The sequence below is a fragment of the Gymnodraco acuticeps genome, unplaced genomic scaffold (assembly GCF_902827175.1).
Source record: "Gymnodraco acuticeps unplaced genomic scaffold, fGymAcu1.1, whole genome shotgun sequence".
In the NCBI taxonomy this organism is placed as follows: domain Eukaryota; kingdom Metazoa; phylum Chordata; class Actinopteri; order Perciformes; family Bathydraconidae; genus Gymnodraco; species Gymnodraco acuticeps.
In genome coordinates, this window is record NW_022992191.1 from 183,519 (window position 1) to 199,973 (window position 16,455).

The 16,455-nt window shown below is 39.3% G+C and overlaps 1 protein-coding gene across 1 annotated transcript in view; it reads right to left on the reverse strand.

The window, feature by feature from the left end:
- Positions 1-16,455, reverse strand: part of poln (polymerase (DNA directed) nu) — a 56,525-nt gene that overhangs the window by 12,773 nt on the left and 27,297 nt on the right. The window contains exons 18-20 of the mRNA XM_034205228.1: positions 14,864-14,921; positions 8,266-8,343; positions 1,032-1,143 (exon numbers count right to left, since the gene is read on the reverse strand). Of these exons, the coding sequence (XP_034061119.1) occupies positions 1,032-1,143; positions 8,266-8,343; positions 14,864-14,921 (248 nt within the window). The remainder of the gene's footprint in view (positions 1-1,031; positions 1,144-8,265; positions 8,344-14,863; positions 14,922-16,455) is intronic.

The following is a 16,455-nucleotide window of genomic DNA, read 5'->3' on the forward strand; positions in this document are numbered from 1 at the left end:
AATTAGTCCTCTTTAAAAATATATGATATTTTACATGAAAGGTTTGCAAAAAAAATTCTGCACGTTTGGCTCTGAGCAACAGTTACATAAGACTACAAATAAAATAAACTGTAAGTATATGATTAAATAGTACAAAGATTTAACTGTACAATAATGTTTTAAGGTTGAAATAACAGGCAACATGTTGCTTGAGTGAACATATTCTTAACACTTCAAAATACAAATAGGTGAGCAACTATCGGCATCAATGGAATTGGATAATGGGTTGGTTTTAGATTTTGCCACAGATATCAGTTTACCACAACTTGAAGGGGAATAAAGCCAAGTTGTTATAAAGACCCATCTAAAAAAAGAATCAAGAAAACAGTTTGTAATAGGCAGAATGTCTCTGGTTACTCTGATCATAAATACAATCTGTTGACATTGTTTAACCTGTGATCATTACTAAAGGGTTTCCAATCAGAGTAACAGACGAGCCAATGCCATCACTCATGGCAGGGCAATCGGACAAGGTAAGGCGAGGATAAATGGAGTTTAGGAGGGAAAAAAAGAGTGAAATACAGTGATGGGAGAAAAGGGAAGGGAAGAGGGCAAGAAAAAAAAACTATAAGCACAAATGGAAGACTAGAGGAAGAGGAAGTCATCCTAACAGAGCAGTTTATTTGTTTAAAGGTGAAAGAGATTTAATGAGAGAGACACAATGTGAAGCCTCCGAAGAGCTGTTAATATGCACCCTATGTCCAGGTAATCTGTTTAACCGGACGCCCTCTGACACACACTGGACGGAGATGGATGACAGAAGTAAAGGTGACACACACACAGGAAAAATAAGACAAGAAAAAAAAATTCAAAAGTGTGACAATGTTGTGGACTGACCCTAGGGTGTCTTGGCCATGTAAAAGGGAGAGTGGATGATGCAATTGGCATGGTAGTCATGGCAACAAGGTTATTAGCGTTTGAAGGGGAGGAGTCGGGAGAACGAGAGTGTGTGTGTGTGTGTGTGTGTGTGTGTGTGTGTGTGAGTGTCCTACCACTGAGCGGCCAGCATGGTGAAGACGTCGGCCTGCGGGTCGGTGAAAATGCGGAGCAGCTCGGGGTCGGAGGACAGGTGAGCCAGGAGGCGTAGCTCCACCTGGCAGAAGTCTGACACACAGAAAACACACACCTTTTTAATGACACACTACCTGAATGTCACACCCTAAATAAGATAGACAGACATTAGTTTTCTCATCTTGACATTTAGCTATCTGCAAGAAACACTGCATCTTCTATACCTAGTTTCCTGTGATCTCCTGTGAATGCCTCACTGTGATCAGACGATACGTTCTGACTTTTTATTACTCTGCTTTTACATTTGCCATCATTTGAATGTAATATAAAAGTTAATATGCTGCATCCGTCTCGCAGTAAGCCCGTGCTGCTATTACACTAAGGCATGTAAAGCTGGGGTATTACTGAAGTCACGTTCCTTGAAAGCACACAACGGCTGGTGTTTAACTTTGATGTGACTCTCAGAGACCTGAGGATTGTGTGAATGTTAAGGTAGCACCTATAGTGGCTAAGCCTGGAGGAATACTTCTCTAAAAAGTGACTCGCTGCACCTTTACCAGCTTTGAGAACACTTTCATGATCAATCATTATAAAACATATCATATATATTATTCTGAAATGGACCAATCTGCACAATGACTACTTTTACTGTCGCTACTTTCACTATATTTTGATGAGAATACTTTTCTACTTTCACTTGAGTCACATTTTGAATGCAGGACTTTTACTGTAACAGAGTATTCCTACACTCTGGTACTTCTACTTTTACTCAAGAACAAGATCTGAGTACTTCTACTTTGACTCAAGAACAAGATCTGAGTACTTCTACTTTTACTCAAGTACAAGACCTGAGAACTTCCACTTTTACCCAAGTACAAGATCTGAGTACTTCTACTTTTACTCAAGTACAAGATCTGAGTACTTCTACTTTTACTCAAGTACAAGATCTGAGTACTTCTACTTTTACTCAAGTACAAGACCTGAGTACTTCTACTTTTACCCAAGTACAATATCTAAGTACTTCTACTTTTACTCAAGTACAAGATCTACAAAATCCTGCTATTACACTAAGGCATGTAAAGCTGGGGTATTACTGAAGTCACGTTCCTTGAAAGCACACAACTGCTGGTCTTTAACTTTGATGTGACTCTTCACAGAGACCTGAGGATTGTGTGAATGTTAAGGTAGCACCTATAGTGGCTAAGCCTGGAGGAATACTTCTCTAAAAAGACGTTTCTTTTCCCTTTTTACAAGAATTCCTACTCAGCCACACAACCAGGTCATTTTTAACATTTTATAATAGGGGGATACTATTGCACTGCTTTCCAGATTGTAGTTATTGTTTGATTATTGTTACCATTAATGCAGAGTTAGCAATAACAGGAATAGGATGCATTTGTTTTGTTGACGTTTGTTCGTAAGTGCAACTTTTTCGCATTTATGGGTCCCATAGTGTATCTTAGTCAGTTATTGGAGGGTTTCTTATAATTCTATATCTGGAATTTAAATGTTTATTATTATGCAGAATAGCTTTTATTCTTGCTTTTTGTCAAACCAAAATGGATGCATCTTTTATGGAAGAGATAAAACCATCCATTTAGACTTGGGAAAGGAACTGCATAACTGACACAATTTCAGCACCGTAAAGTCGGACAGACAGAAAAACAGTGCGTCTAAAGCGGCCTCTGAGACTGTACCGAAACTTGCCCGAGGCACTTACATAAGTCGAGAGATAACCAGAGGCTATAAAAGACTAACACTGACGGACAGGGAAGGAAAAAGAAATCTTCAAAATAAGCAAAAACAAACTGTCTGACCTAACTGCACATTACACACACACACACACACACACACACACACACACAGCTGAAAACACAGATAGGGACAGACAGAGAAGATGCACTCTTTCCAGATCTAAACTGAAACATCCCTCAATATGTAATCACACACACACTTATATTCACAGCACCAGCAGCACATTCCATTACGGCCGTTTCACCCATCGCCTCTTCTGCTCGGCTGCTTCAAAATCAAATTAAATCGGGCCGAACACGATGAAAAAACGACTCCATATGGACCATGGGAGGAGAGAGGTTTTTCTCCCAGTGAGGATGAAGCAACCGGCTGTAATAGGTGTCCAGTAAAGTGGGACGAGAGAGAGAGTGATGAAGGATTGGAGCATGGGATTGTAAGCATTACTATAACTATAGTTACGTTCCTAATCAATGAGATGAATCTGGAGATGTAGAACAGATTTCAGGGTCTTATCATTCAGCAAAAGAGGGAAGGAAAGTCATCGGCTTTCAGTGTAATGCAGGTTCAAATGAACATTATCTAGCGTTTAACCCAGGTCAGCCATAGAGTGCAGGGAAAAGAGATTTGGTTGTGATGAGGTGAGGAAGGGTGTTTCTAAAGATATCCTCCCATCAATGTTTTATGAGTCAGATCACATTTCCTCCAAGCATGGCCGGCGGCTGAAGAAACACACTGCTGACCAGGAAGTGTGTGAGAGAGAGAAAGATGGTTTTATGTGTGATAGAAATAGAAGACAGGAAGAAAGATAATGTGTGTGTAATAAGAGAGTAGTGATATTAGATTACACATCTGAAATTGTGTATGCTGTGAGTGTGTTCTCCAAGGCCACCTTCGAGCAGTCTCCTTTTATTGATCCATACAGGAATAGCTTCAACCTGCAGTCACTTCCGCTGCATTGACCCCTCAGGAGACACACTACAGATACATAATGTCAGTTATGAGAGTATGGGCTATTTTTACATCCACGTTTTCTTTCAGGATGGATGGGAGGAATTCTGTAGCACCTGTTTTACTTTGTTAGTTAATTTGTATTTGCTCTTACTCTGAGCCATAAATGTTGACATGTACCATAGCCCGACTTATATAACATGTTGTTTCTAAAAACATGGCAGAAGGGCTTTATTTTGTAATGGCTGTATTAGAGATTCAAAGAGATATACAAAATTAACAAGCATTTTCAACATGGCTTTATCCAATGTTCACATTTCTGTTCTAGAAATTCGAGCCAATTAGCACATATTTAATAAGATGATACTTCAATTGAACTGTTAAACAAAACATTTTGGTCAATTTGTAATAGCAAAATATATTGCCTTCATGGAAGTAATCCTTCGGGGAAGTTTCATCTACTAATTATTTTGTTCTCACTAATTACCTGCAGTGTCTCCCCTTAAACTGGAGCAGCCTTGTAAGCATTTCTGCCTTTAAACTAAAAGGATACAGATACGAATATATACATTTAGGCTCAGTCAGAATAATTACTATATTAACTATTAATTATCTTATTGCCCGCTTTTGCTGTCTATAATAAAAATGTTAATAATTATAATTTGAACATCTGTAGCTCTTGCAACAAAATACCCAATATTAAATGAATCCCTTTGGGCTCTTGCAACTTTTGATAGACATTTGTAATTACTTTTATAAACAAAATGAGCAATAAATTATAGAAGCATCTATTTATCTGTAATGAAACACTCATTAGTTGCAGCCCTAACGAAGCCCAGAGCAGGGCCATGTATTACTGGAGAGTAGAGGTATTAAAAACAATAAACAAGCTGCTACTATCTCCCGCAATCCGACAGCATACTAACACAGAGGGGACTAAGCCGTGCCTCATCCATTTTGAATGCCAACACCCACAGCACCCTGAGCAGCACTCAGTGACGCTCTGCAGAACAGCATCGAGTATGAAAAATATGCATGGAAGCTTAAGAGCTCAAACCTGCACACTGGGAATATCTAATGTTCCCTGTGGGTTGTGGTTGGTCTAGAGAGGCTTTCAGGGAGGAAGATTGACCAGCATTCAGCGGAGCGATCTAGGATTTAGCTTGAACTGTATTTTGGGACTTAGAGTTTAACAGGAGAATTGTATACCTTATACTTTAAAGATGAAACCCAGGAGGACAAGAGGTGGTTTTATGCTAGAAAAAAGCAGTTTGTCCCAATCTCAGGAGAGGTCATTTCTTTAAAGCTACCGTTAGAATGTGTTTTCATTGTAATATGTTGGAAATATAGCTTACTATGTGGGATAGACTCAATAAACCTCCTACTATGAATAGATTTGTAACTATGCTAGTATAAAAATAAATGTATATTTGTTAGCTAATCGTTTAAACCTACAATGACCATTTTTAAAACTACAAATTGAGCAAGCAACATGACATTGTTTGGCATTTAATGTCATACACTGCTAATATAAAGTATTATTTATAGCTGCTTTTAGTAATAAGTGTAAATTATATTATTGTAAAAATACCTTAGGGTAGTCAAGTTTTCTTCTTGACTGTTTGAATTGTAGTTGATTATATTAGTGATAACATACTGATAATCCTACATACACTTCTGCAGGTGCAGTGTTGTGACGATCAGGAGACATGTTGCTTTCTTTGTGAAACTTCTTTCTACATTTTGCATTGGCTGATTCATGCAGGTACAGAATAACCTCTCCAAACTGACTGCCGTTATGACAACAAAGGGCATTATGTAACTGCTGCAAACATCATTGTTGGGTTACCTTCACATTTAGATAACGGGAGAATTCTGTTAGCATGTGTGTCTTTAAAATGCTAGGTGACATTTGCTAAGTGGCACTTCTACAGTATAAACATATATATATAATTTGCTATTTTGGATGCTGCTCAGAACCACTGTATGTGTTTTCTCAAATGTATTCTTTTTTAATATGGACTAGGGATGGGAAACATAAAGTAACTGATTGACTGAAGTAACAGGCTGGATGAGGGAATTAGGACTGTCTTTGTTCTCATTTTGGCCAGCCTCTCGTTTCCTTCTCTCAGCTCAAGTCCCCACACACTAGCAGAATTCTCCCTAAAGGAAATAACTGAGTTGCAAATGCTTATTTAAACAAACAAACACAAATGAGGCACAGGCAGGTTGTGGGAGGAGAGGAAGGCTGTTCAATGTGCTGTAAGAATGGTTAGTTTTTATCTTTAGTGAAACAGATAGTCACACATGTTTCACTAAGTCATTATTTGGATTCTTCTGAGGGTGGGATCGCATCCATGGAAAGTTTTAATCTAGAATGTTTAAAACTTTGCACAAAATAAAAGTCGTACTTTTTAATAGATGTAGTGAATATGTTTTATATTTTTGTACGATATTGACAATATGTATAGCTGTTACTTAGTAAGTAAGTAAAGTTTATTTATAAAGCGCTTTTCACAGACAAAGTCACAAAGTGCTTGACAAAACAATAAAAACATCATCATAGGAATCGTACACTGATAAATGACCACACAAGCCACGTGTTAAGAAGTCATAAAGCACCAAAACACAATACAATCAAAATAAAAACATAGTATAAAATAGAATAAAATCAAGCACACCGGTTACCCAAACGCCTGCTCTAACAGGAATGTCTTTAAATTAGTTTTAAAGGAGTCAACAGAGTCAGCGGACCGTAGGTGAGCGGGCAGAGCACCATAGCTTAGGAGCCATGGCCTCGAACACCGCGGGTCTTAAGGTGAGTACGTGGGACAGACAGTAAATTGTGCATGTGTGACCTGAGTGGGCGGGCTGATGTATATGGATGAATTAGGTCAGCCACAGGAGTCTGACCGTGCAATGCTCTGTAGGTGAGAGTGAGGATTTTGAACTGGATCCTATAAGCTACAGGGAGCCAGTGAAGAGATCTGAGTATTGGGGTAATGTGGGACCGTTTGTTTGACCGGGTGAGAAGTCTAGCAGCTGCATTCTGGACTGCCTGCAGACGACCAAGAGCAGACATGCTGAGAGAGGAGAACAGTGCGTTGCAATAGTCAATGCGAGATGAAATAAACACAGGTATAATCATTTCTAGGTCGGCTGTTGCAACTACAGATCTCAGTTTACTAATGTTTGCTTAGCCTGAAATGCTAATTGTACATTCAATTATCTACTTCTTTACATTGTAAAACATTTATTTTATAAATTATTTGTTCACTTTGAACTCTTTAAAGTTTGCATACAGCCAATGTATTTGACAAATCTTTATTTATTTTTTTAGAAAATTAATCAATTATATCTGCATTTGACATGTTGACAGTTTCAGCCAATAACCCAATGTGCAATTTATTCTTGTTATTTCCAATTAATACCTGTTCATTCCCATGGGACACTTTAACCTTGAATATTTACATAATTGTGCAACCCTAGACACACACACACACACACACACACACTTTTGACATGCCTTTGAGTTTAACTCTTTCTAGGGACACTGAAAAGTAATAGTTGAAAGACACAAACACACACACATAGCAGTTTGGGAAGGACATCGAAGGACACAGAGGGGGTGACTGTGCGAAGACTCCCTAGGCAGGGTTGTTTCCATGGCAACCTGCCCTAAGAGCATGTGTGTGCGTGTGTGCTCTCCTGCTGGTTATTGTGTGTGTTGGTGCCTCCATACAATGTTTTGTGTATATGTGGGATCCTCGCTCTGATCCTGGTGCTGTCCTCCTGCTAACCCTGGTTTATCTGTGGGGTTATGTACACCCAGTGTTTCCCACAAAGCTCTTCCAGGCTGACAGTGTCCCAGCAGCTCTCCCCTCAGTTTGCACAGCATGAACTCGCTTTACACCCCGAAGTGACCTTGTGAGCGACTCAGCGTAAGTGGAGTTACAAACTTATAAGGCCAAACGGAGCAGAAGGAAATTGATGCGGATTTTGGGACAAAAACTGAGAATTCTGAGAGGCTTCTTAAATTAGTCTTATGTCAGACTCTCGTGTTGCTGTTACACGGGTGCTCACACACTTTTCCCACAAGGCTACAATGCTTTCTTATGTTTATTTGGTGGCTGGGTGAACGGTTATATGTGTGTGCAAAGGAATGCCTGACATGATCAATCCATAAATAAAATATAGGTATGAAAAAATGTAAGACTATGAGTGTGACCTTTACTTGTTATTGAATGCCAAGTATCACAGACATCACTTCATTTACAAAGAAATGGTTTCAAATATGCATGACTGACAGTAGGAGGTAAAACAATATATAAGAAAATGTACAGTTAACATAAAAACTAAAAATACTTCTTTCCCCAAAGCAGTCTATGTATTTCTGCTAACGGACATACAGTGATGTTCTGAGTGTCATTATCACAAGGGGTTACAGAAGCAAATCTCAGTGATGTATGAAAGATCTAAAACATTATGATTTTACATTACGTATTGTCCTACCTGCAGCAAGAAAGGTCCATCCTTCTTGAGGAATGAACATTGCCCGAGGATGAACAGTCACAATCTCCTCCTCCTTTCCTGTGGGGACCAAACACAGACCCCTGAGGAACTCCTCAGCACATCATCCCTCACTGCAAAGAGCAAGCTACTTAACATGTATAAACTGTTGCCTCTGTATGTTTCGTTTCTGGTCTATTTGATTACTTTAAAACTATATAGTGATTCTTACTGTGATAATATCATTAAAATGAACACAAAAAACTGATTGGTATTACACATATTTAGTTATTAATAGCAACAACACAAAATAATCTACACACAATTCGCTTATCACAAATAGGTAATGGGGAATTAAGACTTTGTAATTGCTCTATCACTTTTCAAGACTAATCACTTTTCAAAGTCATTCATCCCTTCTGCACTCAAACTTTTAAATTCTTGAAAGGCTTTTAACTTGATTATTTATTTATTTATTATTGGGATGCTATGAACTACTTATCGTGTAAATTGGAATGATCCACATCTGTGCTCCCGGGTGCATCTGTGTGTTTTCTTCCTGTATGTTCCTGCCTGTGTCCATGACATAAGCTGCTGCTCATAACCAATTGCCCCTTGCGGGATTAATAAAGTTGTTGATTGATTGATTGATTGAATTCTGCTATGAGAAAGGCTGGTTAGAGCCCTGACAGTATTTAAATTAAATCGACCTCTCATAAATACGCAGAGCATCTCATCATGTGGCATATGGACATCTTTCACAGCACATTTATAGATTAATGTATAAACCAGATATACAACATAAACAGTCATTTACTTATAATCTTCTGTCTGTGTCTTTGTGTTTGACATAGAGCCACAGAAACACAGGCAGTGTGTGGCTAGGGACTTAGCAGAGCAATAACGGGAGCTAACACCGACATCTGACTTAATGAGGAGATAAGTTATGAAACCACAACGCTCCATTTAGAGGCAAATCAGAATCCAATCAGGATCAGTCCACCAATAGACTCTCTGCTACGAAGAGATGGACTGTAGTGCTGACTATAGTGCAGGAGAAATTATGGGTAAGAATGAAGCAGCGCATCCCAGCATGAGGAAAATACAACTACAGCATGAGGTCCATACACACAAGCGCATACATGCTGATGCTGAAAATGGGACTTCACACACACATGAGCTCATTGTAATTCGAATGGAATTAGGGCCTCACCTGTCTCCTCAAGACACAAAGTGATAAGGGTATTGGTTGAGGGAAAGAAGGGATGATATAAGCAGGGGTGCACACAACCTTTTTGCCCTGGTTCTCAAAGGAGCACCTGGAGATGTTGCTTGGTCTTTGCTTGGTCTTTAAAATGAAATAAACCGGACCTTTTGAGGGGTACTTGACTTTATAAACGGGGGGGGGGGGGGGGGGGGGGGGGGGGAGTTGCGCTAGTGAGCACGCTCATGGACTGTTCACCGGAGCCTCGCAGCAGGGTTACTGTGCGGAGTGCATAAAGCAGACCCTTCACACGATAGCGAGGGGGTAGAGCGAGGGATCGACAGATGCCGTCTTGCTCGCGGACGGATTAAAAAAAATCAAACCTAAACGGCTTACGAATTATACTTTGGCGGCCGTTAATATACCTGGGTGGCCCGCCCAGGTAAAGTCTATGTGTGGGAAACCCTGCTATCTTACCCGTTCATATGCAACTCGCAAATATCTCTCTCTCTCTCAATGTTGGTGCGCAAATGCGCCTTTTTTCAAATGATCCGGTGCTCCTTTTTTCGCGGCGGGTGCGCATGCGCATCTGCGCACCAGTTATGTGCAGCCCTGGATATAAGGGTTATAGCAGGGACAGAGAGTAGATGATTTGATGACAAGAAGCTTTGTGAATCTGAGTATGTGAGGAGCAGAGGTGCTGATGTTAGCACCTCTGAATCACTCAGAGAGAAGAAGGAGCAAGGGACATAAATAGAGCATCAGTGGCAGTGACTGACAGCAGAATAACTGCTCACGACAACAGTATCGAAAGACGTTTTTAATGTTTAAGCATCTTTAAATATAGAAAATGTGTTTGTGTCCTGTGTTTGGGACACACCAGGAATCCAGCTACAAGTAATGGTGGAGGCCTGCATGAAAAAGGTATTTTCAAAGCTATGTACAAAAAGAGAATCTTGTACCAAATATACATTTCCTCAACCGTATTTTTATTCAGATCTATTCATAGTGTATTTCTTGCCATTTCCAAAGGATAGCTATCAAAAAGATGCACAACATACCTATAAACGCAATGGGAGTGTTAAAGGGGGGAACATAGGAATGCTTCATGTCTCTGTGAGCTATCTGGACACAAAAGATAATACAAGAAAAAATGAATAGATGAATATAAAATGAAGGATGTTCCGTGACTTAAATATCAAGTTAGATATAGTACACCCATCTTTACGTTTATAACATTTGATGATGAAACGTAGATTGTTCCTGACAATGTGGTCAAGGCTGCCAAATTATGTCATAAATTAAAATGTCATTATTATATAATCGATGTTGAGCTATCAAGCAACCTAAAAAAAACGAAGCGTCAGGCTGTTTTCTCAAAGTGTCTGTGTGGCATTTGTATTAAATGATGACTGTGTAAAAAGGGCATGGGGTGGTAATTAAAAGTTCATTCCAACGGAGTTTACTTCTCAATACTAAACCAAAATTAAATTATACCTCCTTTGAAAGTCTCGTTTTTAGTCTTACGCATCCGACCTGGAAAACTTTGCAGCCAATCTTATTTGTTACAGTGTACCGTGCACCATGTCCTTATTCAGAATTCTTATCTGAATTCTCTGAGTTTTTATCAACTTTGGTACTTAAAACAGATAAAGTAATTATCGTAGGTGACTTTAATATTCATGTTGACGATGATAAAAATAGCCTTACTGTTGCATTTAACTCTATATTAGATTCTGTTGGTTTTTGTCAGAGTGTAAATAAACCAACCCACTGCTATAATCACACTCTCGACCTTGTTCTGACTTATGGTATTGAAATTGAGCAACTATTAGTCGAACCGCATAATCCTGCTTTATCCGACCATTTCTTAGTAACTTTTGAAGTACTGTTACGAGACTACAAAGCATTAGTCAAAAGCTCCTGCAGCAGAAACCTATCTGTTAGTGCTATAGCCAAATTTAAGGAAGAGATTCCACCAATACTTAACTCGATAGCATGTCTGCATGTAGGGGAGGAAACTTATACAAAATGTACACCACCCCAAATTGATCACGTTGTTGATAGTGCTACAGATGCGCTGCGAATAAAATTAGACTCTGTTGCTCCTTTGAAAAAGAAGAAAATAAAACAACATAGATTAGCTCCATGGCATAATGCCGAAACCCGCAAAATAAAGCAAAAGTCGAGACAACTTGAAAGGATATGGCGTTCTACTAAACTTGAAGAATCTCGTTTAATTTGGCATATTACTCTCAATGAATATAAGAAAGCACTGCGTAAAGCGAGAGCAGCCTACTACTCTTCATTAATAGATGAGAATAAGAATAATGCAAGATTTCTTTTCAGCACTGTAGCCAGGCTGACAGAAAGCCACAGCTCGATTGAGCCTTCTATTCCCATAGCACTCAGTAGTAATGATTTTATGTGCTTTTTTAAACGATAAAATTGTTACTCTTAGAAACAAAATTAATGACCTCTTGCCTTTGACCAGTATAGTGTTATCAACAGCTCCCGGAAACGTAAGTTCTAATATTACACTAGATAGTAAACTAGAATGCTTTTCAGCCATAAACCTTGAACAATTAAATTCAATGATTCTCTCTTCTAAACCATCAACGTGTATGTTAGACCCAATTCCAACTAAGCTGTTGAAGGAAGTTTTTCCATTAATTAGCATTTATTTATTAAATATTATGAATATGTCTTTATTATCAGGCTATGTTCCACAATCATTCAAAGTAGCAGTGATAAAACCGCTTCTTAAAAAGCACAACCTCGATCCAGAGGTTTTAGCCAATTATAGACCTATTTCTAATCTTCCGTTCCTCTCAAACATTCTTGAGAAAGCAGTCGCAAAACAGCTGTGTGATTACTTAAAAAACAATGATTTATTTGAAGATTTTCAGTCTGGCTTTAGAACACATCATAGCACAGAGACAGCTCTGGTTAAAGTCACAAATGACATTCTAATAGCCTCTGACAAGGGACTTGTCTCTATTCTTGTTTTGCTCGATCTCAGTGCTGCATTTGATACTATCGATAATGATATCTTATTGCAAAGACTAGAGCACTTAGTTGGCATACAGGGAACAGCTTTAGGCTGGTTTAGGTCCTATCTATCTGAACGCTCTCAGTTTGTACGTGTCAATGATGAATCTTCCACGCAAACCAAAGTTAGCCATGGAGTGCCACAGGGCTCAGTGCTCGGACCTATTTTGTTCACATTATATATGCTTCCGTTAGGCAATATTATAAGGAATCATTCTTTAAACTTTCATTGTTATGCGGATGATACTCAACTATATTTATCAATCAAGCCTGATGAAAATAATCATCTAAATAAAATTCAAGACTGCCTCAAGGACTTAAAAACGTGGATGACCTTAAACTTTTTGATGTTAAACACGACCAAAACTGAAGTTATTGTACTTGGCCCAAAGAATCTATGAAACAAATTATCTAAAGATATACTAACTATGGATGGCATTAATTTGGCCTCCAGTGAGACTGTAAGGAATCTTGGTGTTATATTTGATCAGGATTTATCCTTTAACGCCCACATAAAATCAATTTCAAGGACCGCCTACTTCCATCTACGTAACATTGCAAAAATCAGGCATATTGTGCCTCAAAACGATGCAGAGAAACTAGTCCATGCATTTGTTACTTCAAGGCTGGATTATTGTAACTCCTTATTATCAGGGTGTACCAAGAAGTCAGTCAAGTCGCTTCAGCTGATTCAAAATGCTGCAGCTCGTGTACTAACCAGAGTTAGGAAAAGGGACCACATTACTCCTGTTCTGGCTGCCTTACACTGGCTCCCTATAGAACACAGGATATAATTTAAAATTCTTCTTCTCGCCTACAAAGCCCTTAATGGGCAGGCGCCATCTTACCTTAAAGAACTCATTATACCCTACTGTCCTACTAGGGCATTGCGTTCCAAGAATGCAGGGTTGTTGGTTGTTCCTATAGAGTCTCTAAAAGTACAATGGGAGCCAGAGCCTTTTCTTATCAAGCTCCACATTTGTGGAATCAGCTTCCAGTTTGTGTTCGGGCGGCAGACACCCTATCCGTTTTTAAGAGTGCGCTTAAGACCTTCCTTTTTGATAAAGCTTATAGTTAGGGCTGATTAGATTCAGCCCCTAGTTTTGCTGATATAGGCTTAGTTTGTCGGGGGACATCTTACTTCTTCCTTCTCTCTGTCTATACCTGTGTACTCTCATGTTCCGATTAACCCAGCTTCCCCAAATGTCTTTCTTTTTGGTGTCTATATACGCCGGGATCCGGAGGCATGGATGATCCTGCGCTCCTCTGTCCTGGATCGCGAGCCCTGGATCTTGAGTCGTGGCTGTGGTCATGGATCATAGGTCCTGGATGGATATCCTCGTGGATTCATCTTCCTATTATACACACATGCATTTCTAAACATTTGGACTACCTATGTTACAAATGTATTATCTTTTCAATTTACACACGGCATCTATTGCACGTCTGTCCGTCCTGGGAGAGGGATCCCTCCTCTGTTGCTCTCCCTGAGGTTTCTCCCATTTTTCCCTTTAAACTGTGGGTTTTCTTCGGAAGTTTTTCCTTGTACGATGTGAGGGTCTAAGGACAGAGGGTGTCGTATTGTCATACTGATATTTTGTACAAACTGTAAAGTCCACTGAGACAAATGTAACATTTGTGATATTGGGCTATATAAATAAACATTGATTGATTGATTGATTGATAACAAGACGGGTGGAAACAATTAAATCTAAGATTGCTTAATTGATGCTTGTGTCCATATGGATAATGTTTCCCCAAAAACCTTCTGCTCATGAAAGTAAACTGAGATATTACACCGCAGATAAAAGATGGGCTTTGTATGAGATGTTGCGTACGATCAATTAAGAACAGCTGTTCATTTTCTCAGATGCTTCAACCGGCTCGGTTATAATTCTCGCAATGAATCTTGGGACTTTGTAATTTACCATCTTGCATAATTTTCTTTCCTCATCAAACTGGCATACGATTATACCGAGGCAGGGATTTACGGTTGCATTTAAAAAATTAACCTAGCTCGAGTGCCACTTTCACAGCTTTGCGTAATCAAATAATACGGCTAAATTGGCCAAATGTAAAATATGTTATTACGTAAATTACTGTGTGAATTTCAATATAATCCTAAAATGAAACGGATGCAACGTACAGTATATCAAGTATATATTATAAGTCCAAGATAACACAGACACTTTTAGTGACTGGCCCTTTGCTGCCGCTGACTTTCATCCTCCTCATGAAGCCTCTTTACTAGCTCTCCCACACACGCACGCACCTTGACATTTATCGCTGCCTTATTTTCTAGAAAGTGTGGGAGGTGTGTGTGTTAATGAGATCGGTGCACCTTACCTTCGATGTACTGCTTCTTGGTGAACTGAAGCGGCTGCTTTGGCAGGGCCTGGAAGTTCTAGTTTGGGAGAAAAAAGACAATTGTAAGTCACATTGTGTAGTTATAAACAGTTCAATTGTAGTGCGTCATCATCATGATTCACATTGTAGTACGATGTGCACCGTTTTAATTATAATTTAATATAAATATTTGTATTCTACTTTTTTCATATTGAAAACATTCCACAATTTATATATTGCATCTTTTCCTTCATTGTGTTTTAAAAATTTGTTTTATTATCTTACAATCTCATTCTATGTGTCTAATCTAATGGAAACAATATTACTTCTATACTGTAGTTGAGGATGAGGCCACAGATTGTATACATTTTAACAAATAATAATATTTCCTATTGTTCAAAATGGACTTTGTGCTAGACAAGGCACTTTTAACTTTGGTCCGTTTGCAGCTAGTTTTTACTGTTGTTCCAATGAAATATGTATTACTTTTGCACACTTATATTACCTAAACAGTATATTGCTGCCTGGTTAATGCTGCTTTTCCACTTAGACGTGCTTCTTCAATCAAACAACAACAAAACAATGCAGTAAATGTGTGTTTAAATGAGCTGTAAAGGTTGAAACATGTTCCACGATTCATCTAGAACGTTGAACCTCTGGAGAATCCCCCCAATGTGCACCCAGCAGGAACCCTGTGGAGCATGTGTTGCCACTGGCTGCTTTTGTTGGCTCACATTAAGAAAAACAGAAAGCCATGCTGGGCCTGAAGCCAACACTACAGATCTTTCAAGTTTTCAGAGACATGTCTTAAAATAGTTACAGCCTAACGCTTGCTGGGCTCGCGGCCCACCCTGCATCGACCCACTGAGTAATCGAAGACGATATAGACACATAGAAAAGTACACGTGTGCAGTTTTTTTCAGCCTGAAGGAGGATAAACAGGAAAGGTTATAAAGCATGTCAGTGTGTAATGGAGGCAAGAAAAAAAGAAAGATGGTTGAGACTCAGCAGTTTCATTTTAATCCCTGTATATCCACCCTTCAGAAAACACACACACACACACACACACACACACACACACACACACACACACACACACACACACACACACACACACACACACACACACACACACCACACACACACACACACACACACACACACACACACACACACACACACACACACACACACACACACACACACACACACACACACACACACACACACACACACACACGAGGTGTGTGGTTGTATAAGGAGCATGTTAAAGGTTAGCATCAAGGACATTAAGGACACATAAATCAGTGCACAACATGGGAAAGGGGACAGGCAAAGATAAACACACACAACGATGGAAATAAGTGTTTCCCACCATGGTCAGAATTCAAATGATGTGGTTGGTTTGACCCTATGGTGTGTGTGTGTGTGTGTGTGTGTGTGTGTGTGTGTGTGTGTGTGTGTGTGTGTGTGTGTGCCCCAGAGAGACAACAGTTCTCTGCTTTCACCACTCATTCATTATTCACTAGAGGGAGAGGGGGAGAGAGAGAGAGGGAGGAGAGAGAGAGGGAGAGAGAGAGAGAGAGAGGGAG